Below are 14,537 nucleotides of genomic sequence, written 5' to 3'. Positions count from 1 at the left end.
CGTGGAACGGGAAACGGGGAACGAGGAACGAGGAACGGGGAACGGAAACGGGTGTACAGCGGTAACCCGCCTGAGAATTCAAAATGGTGGAGTAAAGGGAACTAAAAGGGTCTGGCAACTAGTTTTGAGCACTTGTTCCTCGAACGCGATCGTCGGAGCAAAAAGCACGGACGGTAAGTACGTATTGTACGAGCGGACTGCGGTACAGAAAACAGTCATGTTGCTGCAATTCAACTTTTCTTTCGAAACAATCCAGATGACTCATTTCGTACAGAGAAGAGTTTTATTTATGGCCGGTCTGTATCCAATCAAAGGATAGAAGCTTGGTGGTTGTGATTGTGATTCTAATGTGGTCCATGTGGAATGTTTGAGGTTTTGCTACATGGAAATATCAAGGGATGAACTGTACAGAGCTGCAAGGCTTTGGAACAATCACAGAATTAGACCATCAGTTAACCACGAGTCCCCTGGAGGACGTCCGGATCTTCTATTTTCACTTCCAGAGGTATCAGGTACAAGGGAGTTTATGATTGAAGTGGACAAGGTTGACGTCACTGTTAGTCAGCAACTTGTGTGTGACAGTAATAGCGAGAAACTACTTAACTGCACACCAGAATTTTCAGATCTTGCCAACATCATCATGCATGAAAAGCACTGGCTCATGCCAAACTCACCTGATGAAGCAGAGGATTTGTACAGTGCTTTGATTGACCACATTGAAAAGCTCTAGACATTCTTTTTGAGTTATTAATTATAGCCTAACATTTAAAGGGTTTCCCATCACCAGTCAGTGCGCTTTCAAATGCCAAGAGCCTCGTTTTGATATTTTGATAGGACAACTATTTAGCATGTATTAAAAGTGGTTTATTCCCAGTTTCTCTGACAATGTGAACTGCGACAACAACAACAATTTAAATATACTTTAAACAATATAGTATGGCTCTTTACCTGAAAATAAAGCGGCCCTTAAGCAACACCTTATTTCGTGTTTTGAACAATAAACACTAATTATTAGCTATAGGCTAGCATAGCAGATGCTTCATTGACTTTTCGCAGACAGAAGTAATCAGTTTGCATTTTTTTTTCTGTAAAATGTCCATACACTATTGCTGTAAAGCAGGCTTTGAACACCAAAGCCTGGATAACATTCTCTGGCTGTCCGAGATTACTCCCGATGCTGGTTCACAATCAAATGAGGACTGTATATTTCCAAGCTATAAAATGCGTTTATTCGTAGATTCACAGTTCTTTACAATTCCGTTCCGTTCTGATACGTTCTAATTCGTTCTAATTCGTTCTAATTCGTTCTGCCTTAACCTCTTACAACAATGTCTTATATACACAAGGAAATACAAGAATGTTGCGGTTGTAACCGCTAAACTTAGTCTTAACTAGTTACAAGCTTTCTTTGTTTGTTATAATCAAGTACGTGATCTACTTTTAGCCCATATGTGCTACATGCAAATGTCACGCGCAATATGTGACATTACCGCGAGAATTAACGTTGCGTGATACAAAGATTAAAATAAACTATTATTATCGGACACACTCCCCCCCTTGACCTGTCAGGGTCAAGCACAATTTGGTAATCACAGTCAGTCGCACTAATGAAAATATAGCCGATTAGTGATCGAGCATGACTCGTGTTCTCCAACGCGAATCCAGTGCAGCTGCCCGCCGTGGGACTTCCCTCCCCGAAGGGGTTTGTTTGACTGCATTTCCCACCGGGTTTATGTTACCCTCATCAGATTCTCTCGTCACACTACACACCTCTAAAGGATACAATTTCTGCACGGCTCTGTTGACAAAGATGGGTTTTCCCTTAGTGATTAGTTTCAATTTAGCACCTCTTACCTCGCCATCTTTGCCTGCAATCAGCTCTAAAACCTTCCCCATTTTCCAGTTACTCCTCTTCACATTGTCTTCGTGCACTAAGACCACTTCACCTTCACTTACATCGCTTCGACCTTCCTTTTTACCACGGTGATGCTCTCTCAAATCTGTGAGATATTCCTTTCTCCACCGATTCCAAAAATGAATCCTCAACCTTGCGAGGTACCTGAACCTTCTGAGAATGCCTGTCTCACTCTCCTCTTCATCGTTTCTCGCCTCCTCCGGCAAACTTAGCAACCGACGTCCATATATCAGGTGAGATGGTGTGAGCATTTCAGCTCCAACTTCGTCATATTCATACGTCAGGGGACGTGAATTCAAGGTTGCTTCTACTTCGGTCAAGACAGTCAATAATTCGTCTGCATTCAGCTTCGCATTTCCAAGAACCTTTCTGAGGCAACGTTTCGCTGTTCCAACCATTCGTTCGTAGAATCCGCCCCACCAAGGAGCCCGTTCCAAAATAAATTTCCAGTCTATTCGATTGCTCTCTAAGTGTGCCCTCACCTCTTCGTTGTCATACAATCGCTTTATCACCTTCGCGGATGCCTTGAAAGTCTTGGCATTATCTGAAATGATTAAAGATGGAACCCCTCTCCTCGCGACAAATTTTCGTAAGCAACGTGCAAACGTAGTCGCCGTAAGGTCAGCAACCAAGTCTAAATGAACCGCTCTCGTTACACAGCAAGTGAACAATGCTAAATAACACTTCGCCATTTCTCCTGTCTGGGACTTGACGAACAACGGACCAGCAAAATCTATACCTACCTTCGAAAACGGTGTGGACTCTCTAACTCTGAAGTCTGGCAGTGCTGCTACAGGTGGGGATTTAAAGGGTTTTCCCTGCGCCTTCTTGCAAGTCACGCACTCCTTCAAAACCTTCTTTACAGCCTGCCTACCCTTCGGCACCCAAAACCGCGACCTCAGCTCTCCAAGTGTTGCCCGTATTCCACTGTGCTGCGTCCTTCGATGACATTCCTCGATCATTAGTTTCGTCAGCTTGTGGTCCCTTGGAATGATAATGGGTTGTTGTGACTCTGGTTCCAAATCCGAATTTTCCAATCTGCCCTTGCATCTCAAGAGTCCACCATGGTCCATCAATTTCAGCTTTGTGGCTAAATCCTCGTAGTTTCTGTTACTCTTAAGTTCATCTTGGGAGGACTTTATCCAAATTCGCTCTGCCTCTGCTATCTCACTCCCACACAGCATACCCTCTCTCTTCTCGGTATCATTTCTAATGCATTGCAAATTAAAAAGAAAACGCTTTACCCATGCGGTTACCCTTAACAACCTCCCGAGTCGGCTAAACGCATTGATTTCAATAACATTCGAGATTCCGAACTTGCTTGTCACGCCAGTCACTGTCACGGTCATCTTCTTTTCTTCATCAATGCTCTGTGGAGTTTCGCAGATCTGTGCCACTGGCCATTCTTCCTTTGGTCCGGACAACCAGGCTGGACCTCTCCACCACAACTTATTTTCCTTCAGCCTGGACGCCAGTTCACCCCTTGAGCCAACGTCAGCAGGATTCTGCTCTCCTGGACAATGCGCCCAGTCTTCCTTTCGCGTTATCCTCAGGATCTCGTTTACTCGCTGGCGCACAAACTGCTTCCACTCACCCCTGTTGTTGATCCACCAGAGCGCTGTCTTACTATCTAGCCACATTCGCGAACCCTTGATCTCTACTTCTTCTTTCAGAGCATTCTGTACAGTCTCCATGAGCTTGGGCGATCAGATAACGGCTTATTAAGCGACTATCTCGGTCTGTTTAGTGAGAGATTTTAGGCCACTAACTCAGTCTGTATATTGTACGATTTTAAGCCGTTAACTAACGGCTTAAAATCTCCCAATAAACAGACTGAAGGAAATTAAGCCGTTAGTTAACGGCCTAAAATCGTACAATAAACATACAGACTGAAGGAAATTAAGCCGTTAGTTAACGGCCTAAAATCGTACAATAAACATACAGACTGAAGGAAATTAAGCCGTTAGTTAACGGCCTAAAATCGTACAATAAACATAACAGACTGAAGGAAATTAAGCCGTTAGTTAACGGCCTAAAATCGTACAATAAATATAACAGACTGAACGAAATTAAGCCGTTAGTTAACGGCCTAAAATCGTACAATAAACATACAGACTGAAGGAAATTAAGCCGTTAGTTAACGGCCTAAAATCGTACAATAAACATACAGACTGAAGGAAATTAAGCCGTTAGTTAACGGCCTAAAATCGTACAATAAACATACAGACTGAAGGAAATTAAGCCGTTAGTTAACGGCCTAAAATCGTACAATAAAAATAACAGACTGAACGAAATTAAGCCGTTAGTTAACGGCCTAAAATCGTACAATAAATATAACAGACTGTAGGAAATTAAGCCGTTAGTTAACGGCCTAAAATCGTACAATAAACATTACAGACTGTAGGAAATTAAGCCGTTAGTTATCGGCCTAAAATCGTACAATAAACATTACAGACTGAACGAAATTAAGCCGTTAGTTAACGGCCTAAAATCGTACAATAAAAATAACAGACTGAACGAAATTAAGCCGTTAGTTAACGGCCTAAAATCGTACAATAAAAATAACAGACTGAACGAAATTAAGCCGTTAGTTAACGGCCTAAAATCGTACAATAAACATAACAGACTGAACGACGTTACGTAAGTAATAAAAGAAGAAATGACCTAAAACGATCGACAACACCCATCTAGGACCACCGAAAACCCACTTCAGAAATCAATTTCAAGCGTAAAATAGCGCACGCTGAAGCTTTATTAGGGCGATTTTCGTAGATATTTATTTACGGAAATGCGTGACAGCAGTTTCTTAAATCATTAATATATCATCAAGTTACAAACCAATCACGATACGCCAATTTGGCCACATCTGTGCGTTTAGAATCCCCGATGAAACAATGGACAGAAGGTTTTCCACTGTACTTTGATGAAATATCAAACGCTAGGGCTTGCTAAAATGTCATACCCTGTGACGTTCCCCAGGGACTTGTGACACTGCTAAAATATTTGACAACAAAGGCCAATAATTACTGAAAAACAACAATTCCGCTTACGCTGCCAAAATCTTGGCTAATGATGCACGATTGAAAAGCAATTTCAAAAAATCGTAGTGTGCTTCGTGTTTCATCGGGGTTTTCCCGTGTTTGGAAACCCCGATGAAACACACGCAATCGTTTTTGCAATAGGGAGTTTAAGCAAATCACTACGGCTGGCGCTGCTACGGCTACCGGAAGTAAAATTGTCCAGAAACGAGTCATTGCGCATGTCATTGGTTCCCATCCAGCCGTAGCGGGAAATCCTTCTACGCGAGTGGGAAGGTTTCGGCGTAGTCTGTGGTACGTGAACTTATCTCGCTTCTTTCATCGCTTTATACATTCTCCTGAGCAATTTTAACTATTGAAATACACTTAACATCTTTAAAAATAGCTTATCGGGAATATTTATCAAGCTTGCTGTCCCTTACCGAGTGAATCTGCCTTTATTTTTGCCGCCGGGTTTGTCGAAGGATCGAAGCAGTGTGCACATGGAGAACGCAGCGAACGCAAGGAGAAATGCGTAGGTAGAAAGTCTAACTTTTCCTTTTCAAACCTGAAAGACTACTTGAAATTCAAATAGCTGAAGCTGAGGAATGAAGAGGGTTATGAGGGACCGTGTAGAAACTTTGCTTTGGTGTTTATAAGCTCCAAATTGGCAATTTTACAACACGTAAGCTAAAATATTTTAATTCACTCATTCACTGTGCACAGGATCGCTTACAATTTTTTTTTCCAAACGTTAGAATCCCTCGTCCCTCTAAACGAAGTCATTTTGAGTTTTTAGACGTGCAAAAACTACCGCGAAGACGCTTAATTTATTGGTTTTAAAGTTCTCAGCCGTACTAGGTTTGCAGTTCGCGTTGCTTAAAGTTGAGTTTTGGCGGGCTACGGCGACGTACTCTCCCCAAGCCTCGTCAACCACGATAGCCGTAGCAGCACCAGCCGTAGTGATTTGCTTAAACTCCCTAATATTACATGCAAAGCGGAGCGGAATTGGCGCGTTGTCCCTTCGCTATTTTCTTTAATTGAGTGATGACATTTCATAGTCGTCTAACGGCTTTTTTTCATTCCATTAATCTCATAAACTTAAGTTAATATTCGTCAGTGTCTGCGTTTTTTTGGCTCTCAGGTAAAAAAGACACCAAGGAAGACCCTCATTAGTTGAAAATTTGATGAGGTTGGGTAAGGAGGGGGGCACTGGCGCCTCTGGGAAACCTCAAAACCGGAGGAAAAAACCTCCAAAACCGGAAAACCGACGGAAAAAGCAGCAAAACCGAAAACCCATGCAAACCTGACAAAAGCGCTACATTTTCACCGTTAAGAGGGGTCAAAAAGGAAAAACCGACAACCGCCTCAGAGTTTTCGTGAAAACCGAATGCAAAAACACGTAAAATCCGTTAACCGCTCTGAACATCAAAACCGAACAACCGAACCTTTTTGGCCCAAAAGCCTAAAAAACGATCCAACAAACAGTGAAAACCGCAAAACCGAAAATCCCAAAGCCCCCCTCCTTAAGCTAATATCTTACCCTTTGCTAACAAATCGAAATCATGCAGAGCCACCATTTTACATCATGACTGCTTCAAATTGCGCTGCTTAATTAATTTCGTTCCGTCTGTTATGTTTATTGTACGATTTTAGGTCGTTAACTAACGGCTTAATTTCGTTCAGTCTGTTATGTTTATTGTACGATTTTAGGCCGTTAACTAACGGCTTAATTTCGTTCAGTCTGTTATGTTTATTGTACGATTTTAGGCCGTTAACTAACGGCTTAATTTCGTTCAGTCTGTTATGTTTATTGTACGATTTTAGGCCGTTAACTAACGGCTTAATTTCGTTCAGTCTGTTATGTTTATTGTACGATTTTAGGCCGTTAACTAACGGCTTAACTTCGTTCAGTCTGTTATGTTTATTGTACGATTTTAGGCCGTTAACTAACGGCTTAATTTCGTTCAGTCTGTTATGTTTATTGTACGATTTTAGGCCGTTAACTAACGGCTTAATTTCGTTCAGTCTGTTATGTTTATTGTACGATTTTAGGCCGTTAACTAACGCCTTAATTTCGTTCAGTCTGTTATGTTTATTGTACGATTTTAGGCCGTTAACTAACGGCTTAACTTCGTTCAGTCTGTTATGTTTATTGTACGATTTTAGGCCGTTAACTAACGGCTTAATTTCGTTCAGTCTGTAATGTTTATTGTACGATTTTAGGCCGATAACTAACGGCTTAACTTCGTTCAGTCTGTAATGTTTATTGTACGATTTTAGGCCGTTAACTAACGGCTTAATTTCGTTCAGTCTGTTATGTTTATTGTACGATTTTAGGCCGTTAACTAACGGCTTAATTTCGTTCAGTCTGTTATCTTTATTGTACGATTTTAGGCCGTTAACTAACGGCTTAATTTCGTTCAGTCTGTTATGTTTATTGTACGATTTTAGGCCGTTAACTAACGGCTTAATTTCGTTCAGTCTGTTATATTTATTGTACGATTTTAGGCCGTTAACTAACGGCTTAATTTCGTTCAGTCTGTTATGTTTATTGTACGATTTTAGGCCGTTAACTAACGGCTTAATTTCGTTCAGTCTGTTATGTTTATTGTACGATTTTAGGCCGTTAACTAACGGCTAAATTTCGTTCAGTCTCTTATGTTTATTGTATGATTTTAGGCCGTTAACTAACGGCTTAATTTCGTTTAGTCTGTTATCTTTATTGTACGATTTTAGGCCGTTAACTAACGGCTTAATTTCGTTTAGTCTGTTATCTTTATTGTACGATTTTAGGCCGTTAACTAACGGCTTAACTTCGTTCAGTCTGTAATGTTTATGGTACGATTTTAGGCCGTTAACTAACGGCTTAATTTCGTTCAGTCTGTAATGTTTATTGTACGATTTTAGGCCGTTAACTAACGGCTTAATTTCGTTCAGTCTGTTATGTTTATTGTACGATTTTAGGCCGTTAACTAACGGCTTAATTTCGTTCAGTCTGTATGTTTATTGTACGATTTTAGGCCGTTAACTAACGGCTTAATTTTGTTCAGTCTGTTATTTTAATGTACGATTTTAGGCCGTTAACTAACGGCTTAATTTCGTTCAGTCTGTTATTTTATTGTACGATTTTAGGCCGTTAACTAACGGCTTAATTTCGTTTAGTCTGTTATCTTTATTGTACGATTTTAGGCCGTTAACTAACGGCTTAATTTCGTTCAGTCTGTTATGTTTATTGTACGATTTTAGGCCGTTAACTAACGGCTTAAAATCGTACAATAAGAATATAGTTATTTAATATTTTTTATTATATATATTAAAAAAAATATATTATTTATTTTTTTATTTACGAAATTATCATACCGACCGGGATAGTGGCTTAAAATCTCACAATAAACAGACCGTGATAGTAACATATTATGTCATTATATATATTCCCCATGAGCTTCGCCAACACTCTCCCTGACATCAATTCTAGTCTCGGTATCGTTTGCGTTTTTAGTGGAGCAACTCTGGTCTTGGAAGTCAGCAACGTTACGGTGAAAGCCCCATATGCCTCACACACGAAGTAAACCACGGCACAATAAGCCTTTTTGCTAGCGTCAGCGAATCCATGCAAGGAACAATTAATCTGGCCCTGGGGGACTCTATAAACACATCTAGGCACGGAGATTTCGTTTACGCCCTTGAGGTCGTCGATCCAGCTAACCCAGCGTTTTTTCTCCTCGTCCTTCAACTCTTCATCCCACTCAACCTTGTTTGAACACAACTCTTGGAACAAGACCTTCACACTGACAAGTATGGGACTTATGATGCCAAGGGGGTCATACATACCTGCTGCAATTTTCAGAATGCTTCTTTTCGTAATAGCCAACCCGTCTGCCTTTTTTGCCAGCGCAAATAATTCAAAATTAAACAAATCCTCGTTACAATTCCACGATAACCCGAGAACCCTTTCGTTTGTCGTTCCCTCTTTTCTCCCCAGCATTTCCTTTGCATAACTTTCGTCGGCGCTCTTAATTTCATTGTTTACATTGGACTCGTCACGCAATTCGCACTGTCGTATTTTCTCTCTCAATTCTTCGCTATTTGTCAACCACTTCCTCAGTTTGAAACCACCAAGCGCGAGCCTTGTCTTCGCCTTGTCATGCAATTCACTGGCGTCTTGGGTGGTCTTGTCACCGGTAACGAGATCGTCAACGTAAAAGCTCCTCTTCATTACACGCACGAACTCTGGGTCGATTTCGGTAAATGCGTCCAAATGGTACTGGAGGGTAGCATTCAGCAAGAAGGGTGAACAATTTACCCCGAAAACAACCCGACAGAACCTGTAAACCACCGGGTCTACTTGTTCACTTTCGACATTGTTTACCCAAAGAAATCTTAAGCAATCCCGGTCACGCAATTTGACCTCAACATTTAGAAAGGCCTTTTCAATGTCGCCGACTAACGCAACGCGCTTTTCCCTGAATCTAATCAAAATATCATATAACAATGGCGACAAAGTGGGTCCCACATGTAAACAATCATTCAACGACACACCCCCTTTGCCTTCCTTTGAAGATGCGTCATAAACCACGCGAACCTTTGTTGTTTTGGCTTCATTCCGAATAACTGCGTGGTGTGGCAGATAATGGACTTTGTCAGGCGCTTCTAATTCCGGTACCCTTTCAATAATACCAACTTCCGCTTGTTCTTTGATAATTTCGTCATATGCTTTCAAATTCTCCGGTACGTTTTTCAACCTTTCGATCTGGCCCTTTAGACGCTTCACACTGTTTCGGTAGTTGTTAGGTAAAGGCCCATGTCCCTCTTTCCATGGAAGGCCAACTTCGTATCTTTTCCCGTTAAACGAAATGGCATCTTTCAACGCTTCGTGGACCTCGTTTTCCTCCCTTATTCCTAGGGTTTCGAAATCCCACAATTTCCGAGCGCTATCCTGTAATTCTTGATTCAAAACGTGACCAACGAGATTAACGCTAATTTGCGTGTCATCGCGAAATCCCTTTAGTGGACCCGACAACACCCATCCCAAGCAGGTTTCCACGGCCACGGGTTGATCAACCTCCCCCCTTATGGTTCTGCCCTTTTGGAAACACCACAGATAATCTGCCCCGATCAGTACATCGACCCCAAGAATCTCCTCGTCACGATTGACATCCGAAAACCAAAGCCCTTGCAAATGTGGGTATTCAGTTTTCCTAATCTCGATGTGCTCGTTGCTGATTTGCGCAATGGTGGGGACCTCATACGCCTCGATTTTAATTCCATTCCCCCCCCGGAAAGGAAACACTCGTAGATCATAAACTCCCTTCAATCCGCTATCCTTCGTTTGCTGTCCAAACGTGCTAATTTCGATCCATTCCTTTCCTTTTTCTGATAACCCCGCTGATTGAACCGCTTTAGTTGTTATGAACGATCGATGGCTGCCAGCGTCAAACAACACTCGTACTCTCAAATTCCTTTTGTCACCCTTAATAACCGCTTGCGCGGTTTGTAGGGCGACCCTTCCCACGGTTCCCACGTGAAGAGTGGGGCTGGTGCCCGCTTGCTTATTCTGTAGCGCATCGCTCCCCCCGGTTCCCATAGTGTGGGCGAGCAAAGCATTACCGGCATTGTTGGAATTCAGTGAGTCATTACAATCACCATTGTGGGTGCGACTGAATTGATCCCTATTCGCGCTACCGCCCTTATAACAAATAGAAACGTGATGTTTCCCCTTACAAATACTACAAATTATCTTAGAATTACAATCACGAGAAATATGGCCCTTTCGCGCACAAATAAAACATCTACCGTACTTACGTAACAAAAGCCTCCTGTCCTCTACTGATGTAACATTGTCGCAATCCTGGTGGGCATGTCCGCCCTTACAATACGCACAAAAATCGTTCATTTTTGCTAGCAGAGCGCTAGCAGTGTTCAGTTCTTTTTCCTTGTCCCTTCGTGTGTTCTGGTTCCTTTCCTGCTTGTTCATCGCACAATGTTCCTCTCTAAGTTCCAGTTCGCTTATCAGTTCCTTTAACAAGTCGTCCATTTTCCATTCTGTGTGGTTCTTTCCTCTGGTGATTTGAAGTCTCACCACTTCCGGCAATTTGCCAACAATGGATGGCACAGCGATTCCTTCGTACGTGCTGGCATCGATGCCCAATGCTTTCAGGCCGCGATGGTGAATTTCGATTTGGTCGTAAAGTCTACGAAGGCCTGCCGTGTCCCTGCCGCTGAAAACTGCCGCGACGTTCAACAATTCATTGACATGCGCTCTCTCGATTACAACAGGCTTTCCAAATCTGCTTTTCAACAAATCAACGGCAACTTCGTAGTTGGGTGTTGTGAGCGCAAGTCCAGCAATGGTCGTTTTCGCAGCTCCCCCGACAAGACCACGCAGATACGCAAATTTGTCGACATTTGAAAGGCTCTGGTTTTTGTGAATAGAGCTCTCGTAGCTGTCCCAAAACTCCTGCCATTCTTCTACCTTTCCGTTAAACCGCTTAGCTTCTAGTTTGGGAAGCTTCACTCGCACGTTCTGAGTTGTGGCTGCATCACCGCTCGCATCTGGTGGGCTTTGCTGAGGGCTCAATGGGCTTTCAGGTTTCCGCGTTAGAAGCTCGGTCAGACTCGAAGTTATGGCCTTGATTTCACCCTTCAAATTTCCAGCAATTTGAACTTCTTCAGCGATATCTTCGTCGGTGACGCCCTCCACTTCCACAAGGTTTCTCAAAATTTCTTCGTCTAGCTTTCTTAAGTTCTCGAGCTGCTCTTCAAGCGCTGCTTTGAGTTGCGCGATTCGTAGTCTTGATTCTGCAGTAGGCTGGGCCTCGAGGTAGCCCTTAGCTTCTGGTAAGACTTGACTCACATAAGCCTTGTGTCCACCTCGTGTCTTTCGTTTGGTCTTCACCGCGGCTTCTGCCATGTCCAATCCTTTTTTGTCTTTCAAAGGCGATCGTTTCAATCAACTCACAGTATCCGGCTCGAAGGACCAAATGTCCGAGATTACTCCCGATGCTGGTTCACAATCAAATGAGGACTGTATATTTCCAAGCTATAAAATGCGTTTATTCGTAGATTCACAGTTCTTTACAATTCCGTTCCGTTCTGATACGTTCTAATTCGTTCTAATTCGTTCTAATTCGTTCTAATTCGTTCTGCCTTAACCTCTTACAACAATGTCTTATATACACAAGGAAATACAAGAATGTTGCGGTTGTAACCGCTAAACTTAGTCTTAACTAGTTACAAGCTTTCTTTGTTTGTTATAATCAAGTACGTGATCTACTTTTAGCCCATATGTGCTACATGCAAATGTCACGCGCAATATGTGACATTACCGCGAGAATTAACGTTGCGTGATACAAAGATTAAAATAAACTATTATTATCGGACACTGGCAGACAAGTCAATAACCAGTTTTTTAAAAGCACTGCTAGTGAAAAAATTGTAAAGGTTTTAGTATATTGTTAGCCAACAGATCTATATCCAATATCGCTTCCACTTCCTCGTTGCTCTTGTTCAATAGCGACAATAACAGTTCTCAGGTCGGAAAGGTTTTGCCGTCTTTTAAGGCCTCTACGGGCTAGTATTTTTAACTGTCGCAAACTGAGTTCCTCGTCATGCAGTAAAAGAAAACATGATAGTATTTCTGCGTGGTTGTATCCAATTTTAAAGTATTGCTCAATTAATTCATCACGAAAGTTCAAGGCCAAACGCGCCGCCATATTTGCCCCGTCTACACAAACATAACCCAGGCTCTTGCTTTACAACAACTCGTCACATAACTCGTCAAATAACTCGTCAAATAACTCGTCACGTAACTCGTCACGTAACTCGTCACGTAACTCGTCAAATAACTCGTCAAATAACTCGTCACGTAACTCGTCAAATAACTCGTCAAATAACTCGTCAAATAACCCGTCAAATAACTCGTCACGTAACTTGTCACATAACTCGTCAAATAACTCGTCAAATAATTATGTTTGATGATAGCCCTTTGCGGGCTTTATACAAAACAACGCCTCGGGAAACAAAGAAAACCTCGTCAGGTTTTTACACCGAGGATAACCCTGAATTGATCCCTTAAAGACAAAATGAAACGGGTGAAAACAACAATAAACTAAAAGACCGTGTACTTACATATCTATCCCACGCTGTAAAAACCTCTAAAACTGAATCGCTAGACCTCTAACGACGATAAACTGCCTTGTAGTACTGTGCAAGCGAAAATACAATCCTTCTGAGAGTGATTACAAACGTGAACTAGCCCGAGAGCCTTTGCGCAACGAAAAGAATGAAATAAAGGTAACCAGTAGGAAATTCGAAATAAAGCTCAAACTAAACAAAAACAAAAAAAACAGAAAGCATAACACGGAAGGTTTAGAAACGCACGTTAAGAGGAGATATTTACGAAAAATCTCACAAGTTGGAGTCGACCATGCTAATATCCCCAGCGATCAGTTCGATCCAGAATGCTTGCCCGGCATCTGTCGAGGCTACAGATTTGGTTGGCAAACTAGTTTTGGAAACTAGTTACTACACTAAGCAGCAGTTTAAATGCCACAAAAGCTTGGAGGCTTACAACCAGATGGTCAGCGGATTTGTTACAGACCAATGCTAGTGACTGCGGTTTGTTCAGTTGCGATTGCTTTTACAACATGTCTTGCATTTGGTCAAAATCCTGCTCATATGACATTTGATGTACCTAAAATGCGGCCACATCTGGCAACATGGCTCAAACACAAAAACATTTCTTTGTTTCCACACTTCTAGGTAATACCAGAGTTTTGGAGACTCCTGATAATGTCCATCCAACCACCACCCCTCTTACAGAGTTTATATGAAAAATTGTAACCGCTACCCCCACGCTCCTAGAATTCCAATCCCTTCCATGAGTCCATGAGGGGAGGGAGGGATTTATGGATATTATCTTCTGGAACCACACATATCATTTTCTTTGTAAAAGTCTGATGCACGCTAGTGGCATAGCAACATAGCATACCCCTCCGTTGTTTTTTCCTTGTGTCAGTCAGAAAGTAAATGTCTAGTGTGCGTCAGACACTTCATCTGATCAGAGCTAAATGCAGGCATTTCATAAAAGATTTTCCTCAATGTTACTGAAAAATAAAAATATACTGTTTTTCATAATCCCTCTCAGTTGAGAACTCAATCACCAACTGATAACCTTTTCTGAAATAGCTGTATGTCACAAATGCTGATATTAAGATAATGTGACAGCCAGTCAACCTGTTGGGGTTAAAATTTCAGAATTTAAGCAATGTGAATTTTGAAGAATGAACAATTAAGTATTTGCAATTCCTAAAAATGACAACCAAACCACTTCTTAATGGTAGCTTCTGCAGTTAGGTTTATTCATTAGCTGTAATTTATTAGAGTACAGTACAATAAAACTGCTAATTAAATTTGATGATAATTATTTAATTTTTTCATTTAAATGCATATGTACAAGCAAAAACACTCATTCATAGGGATTTATTCTTGTAGGCATAAATGCAAGAAATGGCATTTGTATCCCTGAACATGCTTGGAACTTGAAATATTGAACAACTTTTAATTTTTCACAAACATTTCAGGATGATCAAATATTGTGAGAT

The 14,537-nt window shown here is 41.6% G+C and overlaps 2 protein-coding genes across 3 annotated transcripts; both read right to left on the bottom strand.

The window, feature by feature from the left end:
- Positions 1 to 1,206: 1,206 nt before the first annotated feature.
- Positions 1,207 to 3,630, bottom strand: LOC148719072 (uncharacterized). 2 transcript variants are annotated; one of them, XM_088741164.1, is made up of 2 exons: positions 3,172 to 3,629; positions 1,207 to 2,439 (listed from the first exon to the last, which is right to left on the bottom strand). In XM_088741164.1, exons 1-2 carry the CDS (start codon positions 3,607 to 3,609, stop codon positions 1,624 to 1,626), a joined length of 1,254 nt encoding a protein of 417 aa, XP_088597290.1. In that variant the 5' UTR covers positions 3,610 to 3,629; the 3' UTR covers positions 1,207 to 1,623. The 2 variants fall into 2 exon arrangements, with proteins under 2 accessions (XP_088597290.1, XP_088597289.1); XM_088741163.1 differs by having other exon boundaries at positions 1,207 to 3,630.
- Positions 3,631 to 8,311: 4,681 nt separating this feature from the next.
- On the bottom strand, positions 8,312 to 12,329 carry LOC148719071 (uncharacterized). The gene has a single exon (XM_088740063.1). The coding sequence runs from the start codon at positions 11,843 to 11,845 to the stop codon at positions 8,312 to 8,314; it is 3,534 nt and encodes a 1,177-aa protein (XP_088596189.1). The 5' UTR covers positions 11,846 to 12,329.
- Positions 12,330 to 14,537: the final 2,208 nt, after the last annotated feature.

Source organism: Stylophora pistillata, chromosome 12 (assembly GCF_964205215.1).
Source record: "Stylophora pistillata chromosome 12, jaStyPist1.2, whole genome shotgun sequence".
In the NCBI taxonomy this organism is placed as follows: domain Eukaryota; kingdom Metazoa; phylum Cnidaria; class Anthozoa; order Scleractinia; family Pocilloporidae; genus Stylophora; species Stylophora pistillata.
Note: the sequence above shows the minus strand (reverse complement) of the source record. Positions and strands in the feature narration are given on the sequence as shown.

Bases quoted from the DNA above. Each gene is read 5' to 3' on its own strand.
- LOC148719071 (XM_088740063.1), bottom strand. From the start codon at position 11,845: ATGGCAGAAGCCGCGGTGAAGACCAAACGAAAGACACGAGGTGGACAC.
- LOC148719072 (XM_088741163.1), bottom strand. From the start codon at position 3,609: ATGGAGACTGTACAGAATGCTCTGAAAGAAGAAGTAGAGATCAAGGGT.